General features: G+C 33.5%; 1 protein-coding gene and 1 pseudogene across 8 annotated transcripts in view; both read left to right on the forward strand.

Moving 5' to 3' along the window:
• The window catches only part of LOC145303489 (uncharacterized), a 731279-nt gene that overhangs the window by 660463 nt on the left and 49637 nt on the right, over positions 1-21179 (forward strand). For 7 of the 8 annotated variants that reach the window (XM_080144908.1, XM_080144909.1, XM_080144910.1 and 4 more), the window contains 6 exons: positions 6938-7048; positions 8223-8333; positions 10270-10380; positions 15154-15264; positions 17140-17250; positions 19109-19219. In XM_080144908.1, the coding sequence (XP_080001034.1) occupies positions 6938-7048; positions 8223-8333; positions 10270-10380; positions 15154-15264; positions 17140-17250; positions 19109-19219 (666 nt within the window). The remainder of the gene's footprint in view (positions 1-6937; positions 7049-8222; positions 8334-10269; positions 10381-15153; positions 15265-17139; positions 17251-19108; positions 19220-21179) is intronic. The other variant, XM_080144911.1, reaches the window with a different exon arrangement.
• On the forward strand, positions 16277-16392 carry LOC145240437 (5S ribosomal RNA; annotated as a pseudogene).

Raw genomic sequence — 21179 nt, forward strand, 5'->3', positions numbered from 1 at the left:
CTTTTTCCCGTCTGGCAGTTGATAGCCACTTGTTATCTATTTCTCTATTCTTTTTTTTGTACAATATCAAAAATCTGTCTCATTTAAAGTTTAGACGCGTTTGTTTTCCTTCATGTGTTTAAAAGTATAGGACAATTATGTAAATACGACTTCAATAACTGAACCTGGTGACCTTAAGTGTTACATAACTTTTCATTTCTCTCTCTATTCTTCTACATCTATGAACGGTAACTCTTCAAAACATTCTCACTTATGGAACACATTGCTACCAGACTGCTTCCCTGCTGATTACAATGTGGTCATCTTCAAATACAATGCTGACGACCTCCCTCAAACTACTAGACTTTGGAATTCGCTCTCAGTGACTGTACTGCCATGCAGAAGTTCAAATGTAATGTAAACAGGCATCTTGCTGCCCAACTCCCTACATCGTATCTCTGCGATCTGGTCTCAAATAGTAGCCCCTTACGACTTAATAGCACTATGCCTTGTTTGGTGTGAAAAAACAGCAAAAAATGTTCTCATGTATTTCCTCAAAAGTAGTCAGCCATAATTTAACCATTTAACATTGTTAATATCCTATAGTATTTCTCTCTACCGTGCTAAAAAATTACTTACGCCTGAGTATGTGTTGTCCTACTACAAGACTATTATTCATCCATGTATGGAGTATTATTACTACATGTGGTATGGTGCATCTCTCACTACTAGACAGGGTTTAAAAGAGTCGTCAACCTAATAAGTCCTACACTGTCAGCTAGGCTTCAATCTCTGTTCTGACAAAATGTTGCATCCCTCCGCCTGTTTTACAAGTATTTTAATGGTATGTGCTCCGACGAACTGCAACTCCTTGTACCTCCCTCTACGTCAATACTCCCGACAAGCAGCAAAATCTCATCCCTACATAGTAGAGATGCCCATATTCCAGAAAACCTTCTATTGTAATAGTTTCTTCCCTAGTACTGCTAGACTTTGGAATTCCCTTCCGAGTTCCTGCTTCCCTGACGGTACTGGCATGCAGACGTAAAATTGTAATGTAAATAGACATCTTACTGCTCAACTCCCTACACATTATTTCTGAATATTATGTCCCAGATAGTAACCCTCTACATCTACACTGTGCTTTATTTGAAGTGAAAATGCAATAAAATACTCCAGAGTGTTTCTGATTTTCTATTGATATTAATTAGTATCCCATTGACGTTTACCCTCGAGTAATTCTTGGTCTTAAGAAGCAGTGACTTTGAAAGTAAAATAAAAAAGCATGAAGGTAATTAAATAATTGTTTGCATTGACCTGCCAACGATCAAAACCATTCAAATTCACTTTTATGAATTAAAAAAAAATATATATTTTATATTAAATGTATTTTAATTAAATAAATTATCTTCCTCCATGCAAATCAATCTGGACAACCACTTCCAAAACTGACAATCATCATACCTTGCTTATTTTGTGACCTAGAACTTATATATCTCCGTATGATCTTTTCAGAGTTGAAAAATCCCGTCCCTCATAACTATAGGAAATATAGCATATAATATGTAGACATATATAAGGAAACTTTAGTAAACGACTTCTAGTCTGTAGATGGAATAGGATGAAAATGGAGGATAAGATTTAATGCTAATAAAACGAAGCTTCTTTCTATTAATAATTACAAGAAACTTTCTCAACCACCGATTGCTATGACTAATAAAAACGTACATGAGAAACCATCGTTCAGATTCCTCGGCTTAATATTCACAGGTAACATGAATTGGAACAAATACATTTAAAACATTGCGAAGGCTACTGCAAAACAATGGGTTTCTTTAAAACCCTTTTTTTTTGCTAGAACATTACTCACACCTGACTCTTAAGTCCCCATTTGCCCATGCATGAGGTATTGTTGCCACATCTCTGCTGGAACCTCTACCACTAGTCTACCACTCTAAGACAGAGTCCAAAAAGAGTGTCCAATCTAATTGTTCCTGCACTATTGACCATGTTACCACTCGTTTCTCGCTCTTATACAGGAATCCCCCAAAAGATTTATTCGGTCCCATATTATCAACCAAGCTGAAATCCCTGTCCCATTGGCACATTGTTGCATTTTTGTCCCTGTTTTATTAAGTACTCTAATACAGGGTTTCCCAAACTTCGGGATATCATGGAACCCCTGAGCAGGACAACGTTTTTTCATGGAACACTAACAAACTAATAAGGTAATTTCTAAAATAATATGAAAAACATTAATTTCAAATTTTAATGCATTGTTCATTAGTTGTTCATGTTTGTTATTTTGCAAGATTTTCGTGTTTACATTTCTTTTACATTTGATGAATCAAAAATTGTTGCATTTTTTCATTTAGTTTTATTCACTTTTTCATAAACCATCCTGCACTCTTTACGCCTGAAGTAATGTAGCATATCTCTTCCCAGTAAAAAAGATCATTAATTAAATGTCTGCAGTTATTTGATTTTTTCCATATAAAGCATTTGGTTCTCTTTAAGAAAGGGCTTGCAGAGATCCTCAGCCTCACTCGGTGAGCCTCTAGGGCTCCGTTGGGCCCATTTTAGGAACCCCTGCTCTAATGGAATGAACTCTGAAAACCTCATAGCATATATGTACCCTTAATGTAAATGCTCCCAACTTATGTGACAAGAAGCAAAATCCCACCCCGTCAATGTAGAGGTCTCTAGATACTGGAATACTTTCTATTCAAACAGTTTCTGTCCACGAACTGCCTAACTTTGGAATTCCCTTCCTGTATCCAGATTCCCTAATTGTGCTTATATGTTGACATTTAAATGTAATGCAAACAGATATCTTGCTTCTCAACTCCCTATATAGTACCTCTGTACACATGGTTCTAAATAGTATTCTCTTACATCCAAGTGGCAGTATACCTTGTTTATGGTGAAATGAAACTAACAAAAATATGTTGGTGGGAAGGGGGTCGAATACCAGATTTCTTAAAGGTAAAATAATGATCTTTGAAGCGACGCATACTCTAATTGTTCGGTAATTTTCTTTGCACTTATATGTCCGGAGTTAATTTCCTCAATAAATGAAAGTACACAAACAATATTCAATTGTTGCTACATTTTGCATAGACGGGAAAATAGCTTAAATAATGAAATAGTTTAAATAGCTGAAAGAATGTATCTCTGGAACTGTTAGACCTATGATGCTGTGGAACCACTAAAGGGTCTGGGATGCCCACATTATGGGAGAAGGTGAGTGGTAATCTCTCTCTCTCTCTCTCTCTCTCTCTATATATATATATATATATATATATATATATATAAGTAATCTTGTGTGTGTGTGTGAAATGGTCTCTATCAAACTACACTGTCAATTTTTGGTCGAGAGACTGATACTTGATATATAAGGGATTCGGACTGTGGAACAAATTTAATCAAGTTTAGAGTAGGTAGATTCAAAATTGATAGAAGTTTGGTAGAGGCCGTTCCTCTAACAAACAGTCATAAAGGTGACTTATATATATATATATATATATATATATATATATATATATATATATATATAGAGAGAGAGAGAGAGAGAGATAGGTTATATGGCTATATATATTAATATTATAAAATCATATTGACATATTAATATATATATATATATATATATATATATATATATATATATATATGCGTTTGTCTCTTCTTGATATATATCGACTAATTAAAATCTACACTTATATAATATTCTGCGTCTCCCTTCATTTATTAGTCCGTACGTGATGTTTGAAAAATACCAAATACAACTTTTGAATGCCAAAAGCCAACTTCGGTAAATTTGGCTTTGAAAAGGTCGGTCTGAAACTCTGAATCGCAATATAAGAGTGACCTTCCTTTGATGGAGTTTCGTTTTCGAATATAATTATAATAATATATAAATTTTTCATTAAAAAAGGAACATTTGACAGAAACGAGGCAAAATAGAGACATTGTCAACTAAGAGGTTCTGAACTGAAAAAAAAATAAAAGATTGGTCCTTACAATGTAATTTTATTATTTTTATTGCACAATAATACTATCTGAATATTTATCAGTACTTATTAATGTGTCTCATTTGAATCTGTATTTGAAATACAGGTAACATATTTTTATAGAAATGTTGATAAGCTCATATTTACTGCATGCTGCTATTTTTTTTATCCAAAACAACTATTTTTTGCATTATTCATGAAAAGATATCAGCTTTATCAAAACATATTTGTTGATTAAATATATTCCTCATCCCGTAGAATTTCCACGGGTCATGTTTTGTATCTATGGTAATATATATATATATATATATATATATATATATATATATATATATATATATATACTAGCAAAAGTACCCGTCGTTGACTGGGTTCAAAAACAGCCTACAGAAAATGGACTCAGATTTATGACAGTATGATAAGTTATGAAAAGGAAGGGTTGTAAGGAGATAGCTTCGAATTTGGGGGTATCAAAACCAAAGCAAAATATGATGAAAGTAAAAATAAAATAGATAAACCCCATAATTTATTGTACCATACCTGTTCACACTGAAACACTTATCACAATATTCTGTTGATATATATTAAAAAACCTTGTTAAACTTTGTGACATATTTCCATTCTATGGAGGTCAGGCGCGAACGAACACCCCATAATTTTATTACACCATATTTCTTCAAACTGAAACATAATTATCAAAGTATACTTACGCAGATAAATATGAAAAGTCTTTATTAAAGTTTGTGCCTATTTCCATTCAATGGTGGCCAGGCGCGAATGCAGACCTCACAATTTTATTATACCATCCCTATTTAAGTTAAAACATACTTATCAAAGTATTCTTATGTACAGCTATATCAAAAACACCTGTAGACGTTTTTTTTAAATTTTTTATTTCCATACTTTGTGGATCAGGCGTGTACGCAGACCTCACAATTTTAATGAACATGATTATGCCAGATCGAACATACCCATTCCTGTATCTCTATACATCTTCTATCATTATATGTGATCAGTTTTCTATAATAGTCAATTATATAGGAGCCTATTCATGACCAGACACACAAACAGGCGTTCAGCTTTATATTATAGATGTATGTATGTATATATATATATGTATGTATATATATGCATATATATATATATATATATATATATATATATATATATATATATATGTATGCATATATATATATAGAGAGAGTGCCGGCAGAAAGAAAGTCCGCACTTGTAATTTTCTTAAAAACTGCAAATTTAAGCTAAATTTAATGTAACTCTTTAAACAACCTATACCTCATTTGATTCGCCTTTGATTCCTCTATGATTTTACCTGTTAATATTTGACTTTTAATTAAAATATTCTAGTGTTCATAACTTCAATTGAGGAGGCAAAAAGAAAGTCCACAGCAACAAATTTGCTTAAAACTAGTTTATATTATCGCCCCTAAATAAGTTTAAAATATCCACTGACAGGCAACAAAGCATCTCTAATCGTAATTATTGTTATTCCAGGTTATAAAACACAACATTTAGTTCATATGCCATGACTTTCTCTTAGTGATCGCCAGGAGCTCATTAATCTCCACCTTCTGGTTTATCCAATCGAGAAATAGGTCGAAGATTGAAATGAAAAAACGGTACGAAAGACTGTGCAAAAACAGCAAAACATGACAGCCCCCTAAATCTGGTCGTACTAGAGTTACTTCTAACAGGGAAGATAATGCTGTCAAGATCCACAGCCTAAGAAAGAGATTTGAAAAGGCTCCCCAAATCCAACAACAATGTAATCTTGTAAAAAGTGCTATCTTTCTACAGTCAAGAACAGATTAAAGTAATTTAATTTGCGAGGATATGTTGCACGACGCAAATCAATGATTTCTGTAAAGAATAGAAAGCGCCGTCTGGATTTCGTCACATGCAATGAAAATCATGACTCTTCATATTGGTCAAAAGTGCTTTTTAGCAACGAAAGCAAGTTTAATAGGTTAGGCAGTGATGGTAGGCAGTACGTCTGTCAGAGAAAAGATAAAGAATTTAATCCTAGGTGCTCAATTTTAACGCTGCAAGATGATGGAGGTTCAATTTTGGTGTGAAGTATTATTAGTACCCACGCAAGGTCGAATTAATTCGACCAAGTACATTAATATGTTGACTGAGCATTTTCTACTCTACTTTGGTCGGAATTTGGATGATAATCCCATCTTCATGCAGGATAATGCTCCCATTCACACAGCTGACAATGTCAAGAGGTTCTTGGAAGAGAATGATATTCCATGGTTGGATTGGCCTGCACATTCTTCAGATCTCAATCCTATCGAAAACGTATGGCGTTACATCAAGCAACATCTACGCAATGATAAAATTTCAAATTTGGAAGAACTTTGGACAAAAATTAAATAAAAGTGGGATGCCCTTTCCCCGGAGTATTACTGCAGTCTAATTCAATGAATTCCCAAAATATTGCAGGCTGTCAAATTGCAGAAGGACTATTCTATTAAATATTAAGTAGTTAATTGTGTTCTTGTTGTATTTGTGTTGTATTAATGTTGTTAAGTTACATTTAAATAACAATTTTCCATTGTGTAGGCTTTCTTTGTGCCCCCTCAATTTGAAGTAATTTTTTTAAATTGACATGCACACAAGAATATCTCAATTCAAAGGCAAATATTAACAGGTAAAATTATAGAAGAATAAAAGATGAATCAAATGAAGTTTATTTTGTTTAAACAGTTATATTAAATTTAGCTTTAGTTTACAGTTTTTGAAAGAATTACAAGTGCGGACTTTCTTTTTGCCGCCTGTGTATGTATATATATGTATGCATATATATACATATATATATATAATGAACGTATATAGCATGTTTGTCTCTTCTTGTTAATATATCAACTAATATAGTCATACAAACATATATTAATATACGTATATACTGGTTTATTTCTTCTTAGTCGATGCATGCATGTCTAACCCTTGTGAACACGGAGGTAAATGTATTAACCATGGTGAGGGATATATCTGCAAATGCCGACCTGAAGACCACGGAAAGAACTGCGCTATTGGTAAGATAAACATTTTTTTTTTCAAAATAAACCTGAACATAGATTCAGTACGAACTTCTGTTAATATTTGTCGTGTATTAATATTTGAATAATTTTATTAGCATCGTGAAAACAAATAAATTTACAGTTCTTAGTACGTATTATTTGTAAACCTTTAAAATGTGAAGGAAAGAATACAAAGATGGTTTTCGAGGATAAATGAATAAATGCAAAATGATGAGGAACTAAAATGAATAAAAATTTCAAAAAATATTTTAGTTTAATATATTCTTTCTCTTTGTTTTGTTTTTATAAAAGTGTGTATGTTATCCGGTACAAAGTTTAAAAATGTTTAGAACAATTATTGTAAAACTCTGTCTATCTGTCTGTCTGTCTTCCTGTATGCCTGTCTGTCTCTCTCTCTCTTCCTCTCTCTCTCTCCAAAAAGCTAAAAAAGAACGTCGTCACTTGCCATTTTTTCGAAAACCGCAAATTTAAGCTAAATTGAATGTAACTGTTTAAAAAACTTATACCTTATTTGAATCGCCTTAATTCTTGGTTATAGTTTTTACCGACATTTGTCATGATCAACTATTTTCTTTTAAATTGTGATCCCTTAGCTGTTATTTTCACCGACTTTAAACGAAATCGTTTCACAAATTCAAATCCACTATATAACGAGTTTCAATTCAGAGAGACGTTTGTTAGAGACCGTTACTTATGCACACAAACAGGGTTACTGATATATATATATATATATATATATATATATATATATATATATATATATATATATATATAATGTGTGTGTGTGTGCTAGAATTGTTCCATCCTAAATTTTACGCAATTATGCACAATATAGAAAATATGCATTCTTAGAATTGGGCGTAATGAAACTATAAAATGATTAATTAATGAACGTTCATTTTCCAAAGAAGTCGCTCCCATACCCATGACTTAGTGTATTAAAAAGTTTCTTTTAATGATTTTTAAATAAACAAAAATATTTTTTCAATATCAGTGCAATAAAAAATCTTAACTTTAAAGTTATAGGGATAGATAATCGTTTTATTTGGTAAAAAAGCATACATCTCCATGCATTCTGAACTACATTTAAATTAAGACTGGTAATGCTTTTACTCTCTTGTGGTTGTAATTATACAGTGCCATAAGCTACCCTTAATTTTTTTTCTAGTAAACCCATGTGCTGCGAAACCCTGTGAACATGGTGGAAAATGCGTTGCTAACGGATTATCTTACCGATGCGAATGCCTAATTGGATATGAAGGACGTCGTTGTCATAAATGTAAGTTTTTCGTTGAAAAAAAAATGTATTTTTCAATATAATGTGTGAAATTGCCTCATGATTTTATAAAGGTAACAAATTCGAAATACCAATTGTTCTATGTAAAAGCTTCTTGCAATGGCTTAGAAACTAATAGGATAGTTACTAAACAGCAAAAACAAGAAACTGACGTAGGCCGTTCGTTGTTATGTGCAACGGCCACATGATGCATATTAATAGCAGACTGATTTTATATTTCATATATAATGTGTTGCTGAAGAAATAAATTTCTTCAGATTTACATTTAAATACAGTATTAATCATGGCAAAAAACGTAAAACTATTAATGGCGTTAAATGTTAATATGTCGAGCGCCCTTCTGCTATTCCTCAAGGAATTTCTTTACGTTCTTTCAAATTAACGTATTTCGTTTCAATATATTGAAAAGCTTACATAGTACGACCCAAAAAACTTCTACGAGGGGCGTGCAATAAGTAATGCCCTTGACCCACTTCCAGTTGTCTGATCTAGCTGAAATTTTGCAGGTACAATGATTTATATATCTAGGGGTTCTGTGGACAATTACAGGGTCTGGACTAATTGTGATTTCTGTTTTACATGTGTTTGAACTGAGTCAGGTGTGAAATGGAGCCTGTTGAATGGCGAGCAGTGATCCGGTTTTTGTATTTGAAAGGACGCACATCACAGGATACTTTTGATGAAATGAAAGAAACTTATGGTGATAATGCCCATTATATGACCTTGTCAAACGCTGGCATCGTGAATTCAAACATGGCCGGAAGTCTGTGGAAACAGCTCCCAGATCTGGTCGCCCTCTTCTGCCATTGATGGGCATTTGTCCGTCAAGTTGAGGCTGCCATTTTGGAAGATCGGTGCATTACTATTCGGCAAATAGCCCAAGATGTCACGATTAGTACAGGGTCTGTGGAAACTATGATTCCTGACCATTTGCATATGCATACGGTATCTGCCAGATGGATTCCCAGGTGGCTCACACCATTCCAGAAGCGAGAACGCGTCGAGTGCTCGAGGATGAATTTGGAGATGTGCCAAGAAGATGAGTAAAAGTTTTTCAAAAGACTGATTACACAGGATGAATCTTGGGTCTAGCACTATGATCCAGAGACCAAATCCCAGTCAATGCAGTGGAAGCACTTGAACTCACCACCTTCAAAGAAGGCAAGGTCATGCTCACAGTCTTCTGGGACCAGGACGGAGTAGTGATGACAGTTTTCATGGCAAAGGGTACCACAATTACAGGAGCCTATTATGCTTCACTTTTGAGGAAATTAAGGGAAGCCATCAAAATCAAGAGGCGTGGCAAGATCAGCAAAGGTATCCTCCTCCTGCAAGACAACGCTCCTGTCCACAACTAGCATGTCGCCAGATCAAAAGCACGGGCGTATGGTTATGAAATCCTTCCCCATCCTCCATACCCTCCTTACCTTGCACTCTCTGACTTTCACCTCTTCCCAGCCATGAAGTTATTTTTGAAAGGAAAGCGTTTCCCAGATGATGCAGCCTTGATTTCTGAAGTCACGTCGTGGTTGGAGGACCAACCTAGGGTGTTCTACAAAACCGGTCTCCTGAGCTGCATCAAACGATGGGAGAAATGCATAACTCTGGCTGATTCCTATGTAGAGAAAGACTAATAACTGTGCCAAGTTTCGTTGTTCTACTCCTATGGGAAGTGGGTCAGGGACATTACTTATTGCACGGCGCTCGTAATAATGAAACATTTTTAAATAGTCACTAAAAATAAAAAAAAATTAAATTAAACGTGTTACAGGAGTTTTAAACCTTGAATTTAGAAATGTACAAAGAAGCATATAGCATATACAACTATGTTTAGTATTAGGTATGTATGTATATAGTATTATTATTATTATTATTATTATTATTATTATTATTATTATTATTGTTATTATCATTGCAGTAAATCCTTGTGGGAGACATCCTTGTAAGAACGATGCTACCTGTACTAACAAGGGAGACAAATATGTTTGTAAATGTAAGAAAGGATTTGATGGCTTCGATTGTGAAAAAGGTAAGTAGAATACTTTATTAATTTCCATTACATTTAGAATTATAAGTGGGGCTAGGACAACAGTATATTCTTTTCATTGTTTTTACTCTCGAGTCTATATCCGACACAGTTAGACGCAATTAATCAACTGAAAACCACATCACTCTACATAAAAAACATCTAAGACATCAATCGATATATACCTGACAATCACAAAAAGGAAAAATATGTGATTGTCATAGCCTTAATTATAAGTAAAACCATTTTTTCCCGATTATAACCAAACTCATAAAATTGCTTTCATGGTTAACATTACTATATATATATATATATATATATATATATATATATATATATATATATATATACACGTTTTATTTTTTATTACCGTATCTTTCTGTTAAGTTACATTATTGTTTCAGCTACCCGGCCGTTTTTTCGGCCGTCTGTAGCTTCCTCAGACTTTCTTTTACAGAATCGTTTTCTAAAAGTCTGAGGAAGCTACAGACGGCAAAAAAACGTCCGGGTAGCTGAAACAATAATGTAACTTAACAGAAAGATACGTTAATAAAAAATAAAACGCATATTTGCTCTACAACAGTATTGAGCACTTTCTTCAGTTTTTATTAATTACCATTTCTACTATATATATATATATATATATAATGTGTGTGTGTCTATAATCATACTATAAAAAACATGCGATTTCAAATCAAACGTTGTATAATTGAATGTATCTATTACAAATATGTTGGAGGAGTAAAATAAGTAATGATGATTTCAAACGTTTACACACTTCATTGGTAAGACAGGCAACACTTATTTCCTTTCATCGTTGAAATGTGATGCATATCTAAGAGAAATCACATGGTGTTCGATATAAATTCACTTTCGTTCTCCTCAGGACCAGTTAAACACTAACAGGAGGCTAGCATACAGTCGGCAACAAAAAAAAGCCTGGATACTAAGTTTTCTCGAATTTCGATGGTGTTGGAGTGCGTATTTAATGGAGGTCATGTCACGTCACCTCACAACTTTGAAAAAGGACTAAAACTAAAATAGCTATAACTATAAGGTGCTTTCAACTGAAGTCACGTGCTAAGAAAAGAATGTTTCTGCGGGAAGGTCATACATCTAGCAGCAAGATTCAGCCGTGTCACATATTCGCAACAAAAATGTGCTTGTCTATAAATTACCACGCCCAATTTTAACATCTCTCACCACTAACTCACCCGATTTTTTTTTCTACGTAGGAGTCACCACTTATCTAGGCTCAGAGGCCACTCGAGGATAAGGGTTAAAGAGTGTACAGTGGCCAAAAGGACAATATCATAGTAATCGTTAGAAGTATAAATTTGTTAAATTGGATTACTTAAGGGGAACGGCTCAACAAGAACTTATTTACATTGGACTTGAAGACGATCATATTATATTCAGCTGTAAAACAGGTAAATGGAAGAGAGTTTTACAGGTGTGCAGTTCTAAGAAAGAAACTTCGTTCATGGAATCTACATTTAGGTTTAGCCAGAGATAAAGATTAGGGGGAAATTATTGACAGTGTTTTCAATTAGACGAATGTTTCTCGTGAAAGTTTGGCAAGGAGGATCAAACATCAAATTGGTGTTCAGATGAAACCCATATGCTTTATATTCAGTTCCCACCAGCAGGCTATGGTAGAGGCTCGGTGTGGCTTCCTAAAGTGAATTCTATTTGGTAACGTTCGTCTAAGTGAAGAACTGAATGTTAAATTAAATCAGCAAGATATAATGTTTTTTTCTTTATTTTTGACAAATCGTTTGTCTCCAACCTGCTGTATGTCATATTTTCCAATGATATATATATATATATATATATATATATATATATATATATATATATATATATATATATATATATATATTTAAACTGGTTTTATTCTTAAACATGGAAAACTATTGTGCTTTTTAATATTGATTGTAATATTATACAAGAGCGTCATTAATATTTTTCACTGTCATAAAACATTTTTTTATTGTTTCTAATAGATGTTATATTCTCTCATCTCGAAAATATTTTTTGATATTTGTTGATAGCTGCGTAAACAGTACTAGACATGTAATTTCGGACATGTTTTGTATTATAAATCTTTTTAGGAAAGTACCATATAGAAACTGAAAGCTGTTAACATAAATTTCTTGTTTAAAAATACGACATATTAAAAATTAGCTAGACTTTGGGGTTCCCTTCCGGGTCCCTGCTTCCCCAACTGTGCTGACACGCAGAAGTTCAAGTGCAACATGAACCGACATCTTGCTGCCCAATTCCCTACACAGTACCCCTGATGCCTATGTCCTTGATAGTAGCCCCCCCCTAGAACAAACTGGGAATGTACCTTATTTGAGGTGAAAATGTAATAATATATATATAATTGATTTACTTTTTGTATTTGTTCTGAAAAAACTTATTAATCTGTTAAGTAGAATATTTTCTTTCTCTCATATAAAAACAGATTAAAGGAGAGCTATCATGTGAATTATATTAAGTATTTGCCCTCAGATTCTTCAAACATAATTGTATTTGGTGATTAAATTACATAATTCTAATCATGTTTGTATATAATGTTCGTGTGCATTATTCGCCTTTATATTAATTATTCATTATTTGTTTTTTTTAATAAGTAATCAAATAGTGTTAATTGTAAAAAAAAAAACTTTTTAAATATCTATTTCACAAAATAATTTTTGAAAATTACAGTAACCGAAATTAATTTCTGTTTCTTATACACCTGTACTTTGGTGGTCTAATGTTTCACAATTTACAATTAATTAAAATACATGAACGGCTATTACATGACTTGTCGGCTGTTTTTACTGTAGATGCTATCCTGCCTTACTGATCGCACCACCTTTAAACAAGTTCGTTAATACCCTTTAAATACGGAACAAGAAGAGACAATAGTTGAAGATATTAAAAGGTTTATTCGTCTTAATAAACAAAGATAGATAAGTATTGTTTAATGAGATCTTATCAGGACATTTCTAAAACCGCGTGTTTGCATCGCAAGTTTCCCCCTCAAATTGACGACACCGTTCTCGTACTCATCCTGTGACGTCACATCTGTTTCAAGCAGGAGATCGCACTAACGCCCAAATACACTAAACTTAAACCTGACTGAACCTGTCCTGTGATTCTCAACTAACAAAATTATACTCGTCCAGCTAGTTATTAATAGCAACGCTTAACCATTCAAAGCGGTTTTCTAAGGTATTCATTTATTGGCTTCCATAGAAATATTTTGACTAACAGAAGTGATTGAGGGAAAGAAAAAGATGTTTGCTTTCTTATTAATGTTGGCAGGCATCATACTACAGAGAATTTGGAGTTTTAAAAAAATCAGAATACAGATTTATGTTCAGTTTTTATGGTTTTCAATTTCCGGCCGTTGTAAATATCAAAACGTATCAATATCTTGTCAGCTTTAAATGGCGCTTTAAAATTTCATGTTACTCATAAGAACAGACGTTTAATATCTTGTTGCTAACAGTAAGAACAGAATATATGCATGGATGTCTATTTCGAAAGACGTCCCTCTATTCGATCGTGACTAACATGTGGCAATTAAGAAAAAATAATGCTTTTTCTGGATTAATATAAAACGTGTAAATGCAGTTTACACCTCGAAATCTGTAAATATGTCACAGGTTACATACGTTTTCGATTCAATTCAGTGATTTTGTTAAAAATAAAAGGGGTGATTTTCAGTTAACATTTAGCGAAAGGAGAGCAAAAATGTTTCAGTAAAAAATTAAGGATAAAAATGGTAGAAATTTACATTGAAGGAGACTATATATCAGCATCAACATTTTGCGAGTCGAGATAAAGAATTTCGGTAAACTCTATAATCATTTCACACAACCATTACACATATTGAAAAGCAGCAGAACTAATCTGACTTTCAACTCACATACATAGCCTTGGTTGTCTCCAATGCCCATTTATTTAGTACTGACCAGACTCAGTGCTGCTTAACTTGGGCGGTCTGATGAGAACCGATGTATCAAGGTGACTGTGCCATTGATGACGATGCAGGTGATCAGCACATATCCAGTTTCCTCTTAAATTGCTGAGTCGTTAGCAGATTAACAATACTTGGAAGTTCAATCTAAACGCCAGCCAGTCTAATATAGAAAACGGCCCTCTTCCGATTAAATCAAAATTGGTGTTAAAACAGTTTCTGATTTAGACGTGAATAGTAGATACTAAGGTTTGTGGAGTGTCCACCCTGCGGATAGTAATGAACTCTTCAACTTACTATAAAATCCGAGAAAATACGTCTTTGGCGCTAGTATAAAAGATATGCACGGGTCTTGAAATCGTGGCAGTCCGACTGACATATAACTATTTTCTTTTATTTGTTGTATTTGCCTTTTGTTCAATCTATTTTGTTTCCACTAATTAGCGAGTCGTGTCTTTCTTCTGAATTTTTACGCGATCACAGCACAAAGTTATAAATAAATTAAAACGTTGCAAATTTGTGTTTTTCTTTCGGACATATACGGGACTACAATACTAAGGGCAATAATAATAGCATTAAAAAGATCGTCTACACCCAAGGAAGAAAAGGTTTAGCATCTTGAATTGGCTTTCGTAGAGTAGATCCTGTATTCCTTGCACCATACGATTAGCGAATATTGAATATCTCCCAATTGAATATGTTAGAGATAGATTATTTTATTCTAAAAGAAATATTTTATTTTGAGACATAAATTGTGAATTGTAAAAGATTATGAAACATGATATCTTGATTTTTTTCAGTTAACGCTTGTGCGCTGAAACCATGTGAAAACGGTGCCGAGTGCAAGAATGTCGGTGTTGGATTCAAATGTATTTGTAAGGAAGGATTTAAAGGAAAAACTTGCTCTAAAGGTGAATATTATTTTCTTGCTTTCTTATTTTTATCTGGAAATAATGTAATAATATATATATATATATATATATATATATATGTGTGTGTGTGTGTGTGTGTGTGTATATAATGTGTGTGTGTATTTTATTAGCATATTTTCTTTGAAGCATATTCCGTTGAATAACACGTCTACTCATTCTCGCTTCAGGCAAAAAGTGGCTGATGTAGACACGATAGTCATTGTAGGCTCAAATATTTTCGAATCCATCGGGATTAACCACCAATGATAATTACTCGAACTGATTTTGAATTATTCATAAAAGTGTTATTTCGTAATTCACTTGTTAAAATATTCTTGATATTATTACAGTTATTTTAGTTATATTTAGCTATTGCTGTTATTAAAATGTGTTTTATTAGTATATTTTTATAATGTTTCTTATATTTCCAGTTTGTGGTAATTAGTAGTGTATTAGAGAATAAACGTGTTGTTTACTAAATGTATTCTAAATTGGATTCAGGACAGGAATGTTGGTTAGTAAGGTGTTCAGCAACGGCGCTGATATATGTATGTATGTATGCATGTATGTATGTATGTATGTATACATCTATGTATGTATTTATATGTATACATGTATGTATGTATGTATCTTTATATGCATATATGTATGTTTATATGTATATATGTATGTTTTTATATGTATGCATATATATATATATATATATATATATATATATATATATATATATATATATGTGGGTAAGCATGCACTTATTGACCCGGGCTGAAATAATAACGTTATTATTTAAAAAGCCATTCTTAACATGGGGAGGGGAGGGTGTTTAGTACCTATTCTGTACTTTAACCTTACACTTGAATAAAAAATATATCACAATACTTTAATTAAACTTGGAAATACGATTTAAAAAATAGAGCGGACCAGTAAGTACATTAGCACCTGTATGTGTATATATATGTATATATATGTATGTATATGTATATATATGTATATATATGTATGTATATGTATGTATAACGGCATAATCGCGTTGACACACCGGTTCTCATCAGATCACCGAAGTTAAGCAACGGCGAGCTTTGTTAGTACCAGATGGGTGACCATTTGGGAATTCTAGGCGCTGTATATGCTCTCCGAGTGTTCATTATATATATATATATATATATATATATATATATATATATATATATATATATATATATATATATATATATACGGCATAATCACGATGATAGAATGGTTGCCGTCAGATCACCGAAGTTAAGCAACGTTGAATCTGGTGAGTACTTACATGGGTGACTGTGATGTTACTTCTTCGATCACGTCAACTTAATTTTTAATCTTAATTTCTACAAAAACTTTTTTTAATTTTTAAATGGAAATGTACTTTCTCTCCGTAACTAAAATTACCCACATACCACAATGCAACACGGTGACCATGTTGTTTCTTCTTCCCTGCATCAATTCGGCACTCACACTAGTTGAAAGGGACAAAACTCCGACAATTGAAAGAGGAAAATAATTAGAGTTTAACAGTTTCTCGTCTTCAGAACACAGTATTGCAGGACTGGTTCACTGTGTTATTACATTGTAGTTGTCTATACATTCAAAGTCAACAAATTCTTATCATGATGAGCAAACAGATGCATTTCTTACCATGATTACACTCCCACAGTGTTGCTTCCAGATGGCTAGCATTCATGTCTCGTTAATCTTTATTCTCGAGTAATTGATGGACTGGATAATTTGTGATATCACTAGTAAAAGAAAAAAACAATATCTTTTATGCATTCTTTGTTGGGCCGAAGTTTATGAGAAAGTGTTGTGTCAAGTTCGAATGTTTGTTTACATTATTATCGACTTTGTCTTTCGCAGTGAATGCTTGTGGCTCATCTCCCTGCAAGAATGGCGCGACTTGCACTGATGTCCATGATGATTTCAAATGTACTTGCAAATCAGGATTTAAAGGAAAAACTTGTTCTGAAGGTGAAGTTTTTTTTCATTTCTGTTAACCTCTAACATAGCATATTGTCACTGAAGCGTAAGCTGCTACTGTGATAGGAACCATATTTATAAGGGAGGGAGCAATATGGATGGAGCGTCGAGTAGCGAGATGTTTGTTTACTTTATATTTAAATATTTGCATGATGTTCTGGTTGAGGAAAATGGGAGCAGAGTGGAAATTCTAAAAGTAAGTGGTCGAAGGAAAGAAGCAATTATAATAATCCAGTTCTCTAAATAAGGCGCTCTGCATTGCAGCAAAAATGTGAAAATATGTCTCAGTCTAGAATGGTCCCTCTTACTCTGACCGAGGACAGAGAAGTGGCGTATCAAAACAAATACTATACTTTTCTCCTAGCCAAATGATCAATTTAAGAATATAATAATATTCAGAAAGCATTGACAATAATTTTATAAGTACTAAATACTAAATATAGTTAGGAAAAAAAAGGAAACGCAAATTGAAGTGTTCGTAAATATATTAGCGACACATTTGCAGATTTTGGAAGGTAGAGGGAAATGCAATATCCGAAAAAAAAAAGAACGACAAATTCTATCCATAAAAAATGATTAATCTTTATTGACAACTTGTTAAGACAACGAAAGATTTGGTGAAATACAAAACTTCAGAGAATCTTCGAACGCTCCAAGTTAATAATTGTTTTGTTTGTAAGGCGAACGGTGAGTAAACATGTTCATTTCGACTGACGCCGTGTGCGTTTGCATGTTACAATGTATATAAATGGTGATAGACATCATAGATTTGCATGTATGTTATGAACTGTGTGCATGACAATGTAGTTAAATGGTGATAGACATACTAGATGTGCCGTACATTATGAACAGTGTACATGTGTTCGGTTAGAAATGCGTTGATATGTTTGATATTTAGTTTGTTTCTTTCACTGTGTCTGTTGAGGGCATTTGGCACCCAAATACCTAGTCTGGATGGGGCGTACGCATGTGATGTTGTCTCCGAAATAAGACAGGGATGTGTTTGGGTTTTTATAGTATGCACAAATTCTTCAGCAGTGAATTTGCTCGCATCTGTGATTGGCTGAAAAACAGCATTCTACCCCTTCACGTCTCATTTATTATTTCAATGGTGCCAAATCTTCCTTTAACGCCATCTTTTAGTCCAGAAGTAACTAAGAACAAATAGCCAGATTGTCAGAAAAACAACGCTCGATTTTAATATAAAAGCCAAATGTTCAATACATAAATATAGCCACCGTATTTCCGAAATAGTAAGTATGATCAATTGGCTTCATTTTAACGTTGATATTATGTAAGTTAACCAACTTTTATGATTTTCATTAAAGTAATTATCTCAAGTTCTAAGGCCATATCTCTCATATTTTTGTAATTGCTACCGTGCGTAGAAACATTTCAATTCTATGGGCATCCAACACGAAAATGGACCTTGCGATATTATTGTTAAACCTTCATTTAAGCTGAAACATAGTAATCTAACTACTCTTGTTAAAATGATTTATCCAAAACCCTTGTCCAAGCTAGCGGTATATTTCAATTGTATCGATGTACGTCCTGAACGCAGACCCAATGATATTATTTGGATAGAACAAAAACTACATTATTATTCTAGTTTAAATGTGAAGAAAGTATATTTTGGTTTGGGTTTCCCGTTTGACATAAAATGGCGTCAGATGAAAAGAAACACTTTTTTTAAATTCTGTCATCAGATTATCATAATCTACGTTTTATTACTTATGTAATAAGTAATAGGCTGATAACTTTGATACGGACATAAAATTGCCTTAGTGTATTATATGTTTATGTTGATGCTTCAAAAGTTGACATTCACTCGTTTTTCCTTTTGCAGTTAATGCATGCTCAAGTGACCCTTGTAAAAACGGTGCACATTGCACCGATGTCGCCGATGGTTACAAATGCACATGCAAACCTGGATTCAAGGGAAAAACTTGCTCTGAAGGTAAATTCATTTTTCTTGAATTCTTATCATGAATTTGATTGTTTTAATATGCAGGATATATATCAGGGTTTCCCAACGGAGCTCGTACCGGCTACCATGGGGTGGGGAGACGTTACAAGATCTCAGGTGGGCGATAGCCAAATTTATCTTATAGGGGGTTCCTGAGATTCTTTGGGAACTTCTAGTAAGATTACTAGATTTTTCTCAACCCATTTTCTTTGCGATTTACAATGTATGTGGAGATTTATTTCATCACACTTATATTTAATTGGAAAAATTAATTCAAGAATCGCATCCTGTAATGTTGACGTTTGTTAATGTTTCCTGAATCAAATTGATTTTGGATTCGCATTTGCAACAAGTCTTTCTCATCTATTGAATGGGTCCTGGGAATAAAAACCGAATGGATGTTGTGAAACGTGGTGATCTAATACTTTTCTATCATCAACAACAATCTGCATGTTGATCGGTGATTAACGTGATTATTATTCTGATTTTTATTGATTATTGCTTATTGAATTAGCAATTGACCCACTTGATTTATAATTGTTACTTTTCCCATTCGATCGACAGAATAGAACTTTGTTAAATAAACGATATAAACATTTAATTATTTTCATTTTAATTGTGTAATACCACTATCTTTTTTAAATGTATTTTTCAACCCAAACAATGCAAGTGCCACTTTGAAGTAGGGGACTACTATCGGGGACATAATTTGCGGGGTCATTATGAAGGGAGATGAGTAGAAAGATGTTTGTTCACATTGCACTTGAACTTCTGCATATCAGTACAGTTGGGAAAGTAGTATCCCGGAAGGGAGTTCCATAGACTTGCAGTTCTGGGGAAGTAACTATTGGAGTAAAAGGCTTTCTTGCACTTAGGGATCTCTGCTGTAAAGGGGTGGGACTTAGTTGCCTGTCGGGTTAGTCGGGGATAGTCACGTAAAGGAGGTACAAGTGCTTGCAGTTCGTCAGAGCATTCATCATTAAAGTACTTGTAGAACAGGGAGAGGGATGCAACTACTGATATGATTATGTAAGGAGGCATTTAGGGAGGGTATCGATAATAGGTATCCAAGTGTTGAGGGGGGGGAGACAGAAAAAGATTAGGAAACTGTGATCCATATTAAACGCATGCGATCATTAATTAAACCTTTTAAAAAAGTCTTTAGTGATTAATCATTTCTGCTCTCCGACCATATTCTTCAACATATATCGTGATATAATCGCGTTGATATACCGTTTTTCATTAGATCATTGAAAGTAAACGACGTTGAACCTAGTTAGTAAAAAGTGAATTACCTTGTGTCGTATATGGTAGGACAGCAATATCTCTCTAGAAACAAAACCTCACATTGTCATCTTCCAGAACTGGAATAAGCGTGTAACTTGGGAGCACTTGTGAATTTAATATTTCCTAAAAGCAACACATCCATAACGAATCACGGAACGAAGACAGGGTATGCGTCTATATCTAACGTCCACCAAGTTTCAGCTATGAATGTGCAACAGTCTTTGTTTTGTCATCGTTCAATGCTGAGTAAATCTGGATACAACATGAAAATTGTCCATAACTCCTACACACAACTCCCTTGGAACTGCGATCCTTCTGAAATAATTTGGTGCTACCAAATTAGGCTGTCTTAATATTCTGACTGCCTAACCTAAAATGCACCAAACATTGATGTTATTGTATTTTCTCTTTTTCCGTTGTAAAACGCAATCATGTTCTGCATAGTGGAAAACATAAACACCAATTCTCCTCTACAAAGCAACCACATCAAACCGAAAAGAATCTGAAACAGAAAACCCTTTTTTCCAAAATTAATGGATTCGGTATTAAATACCTTTAAAAAAGGGTTGATATTCCTTAAAACAAAACAACTAAACCAAACTTCATTAATAAATATTTGAAGAACATGAACAATGAACTCCTTTTCCAAAATTACTGGATTCGA

The sequence above is a fragment of the Euprymna scolopes genome, chromosome 19, assembly GCF_053919585.1.
Source record: "Euprymna scolopes isolate OS-2025 chromosome 19, ASM5391958v1, whole genome shotgun sequence".
NCBI classification, from domain to species: domain Eukaryota; kingdom Metazoa; phylum Mollusca; class Cephalopoda; order Sepiida; family Sepiolidae; genus Euprymna; species Euprymna scolopes.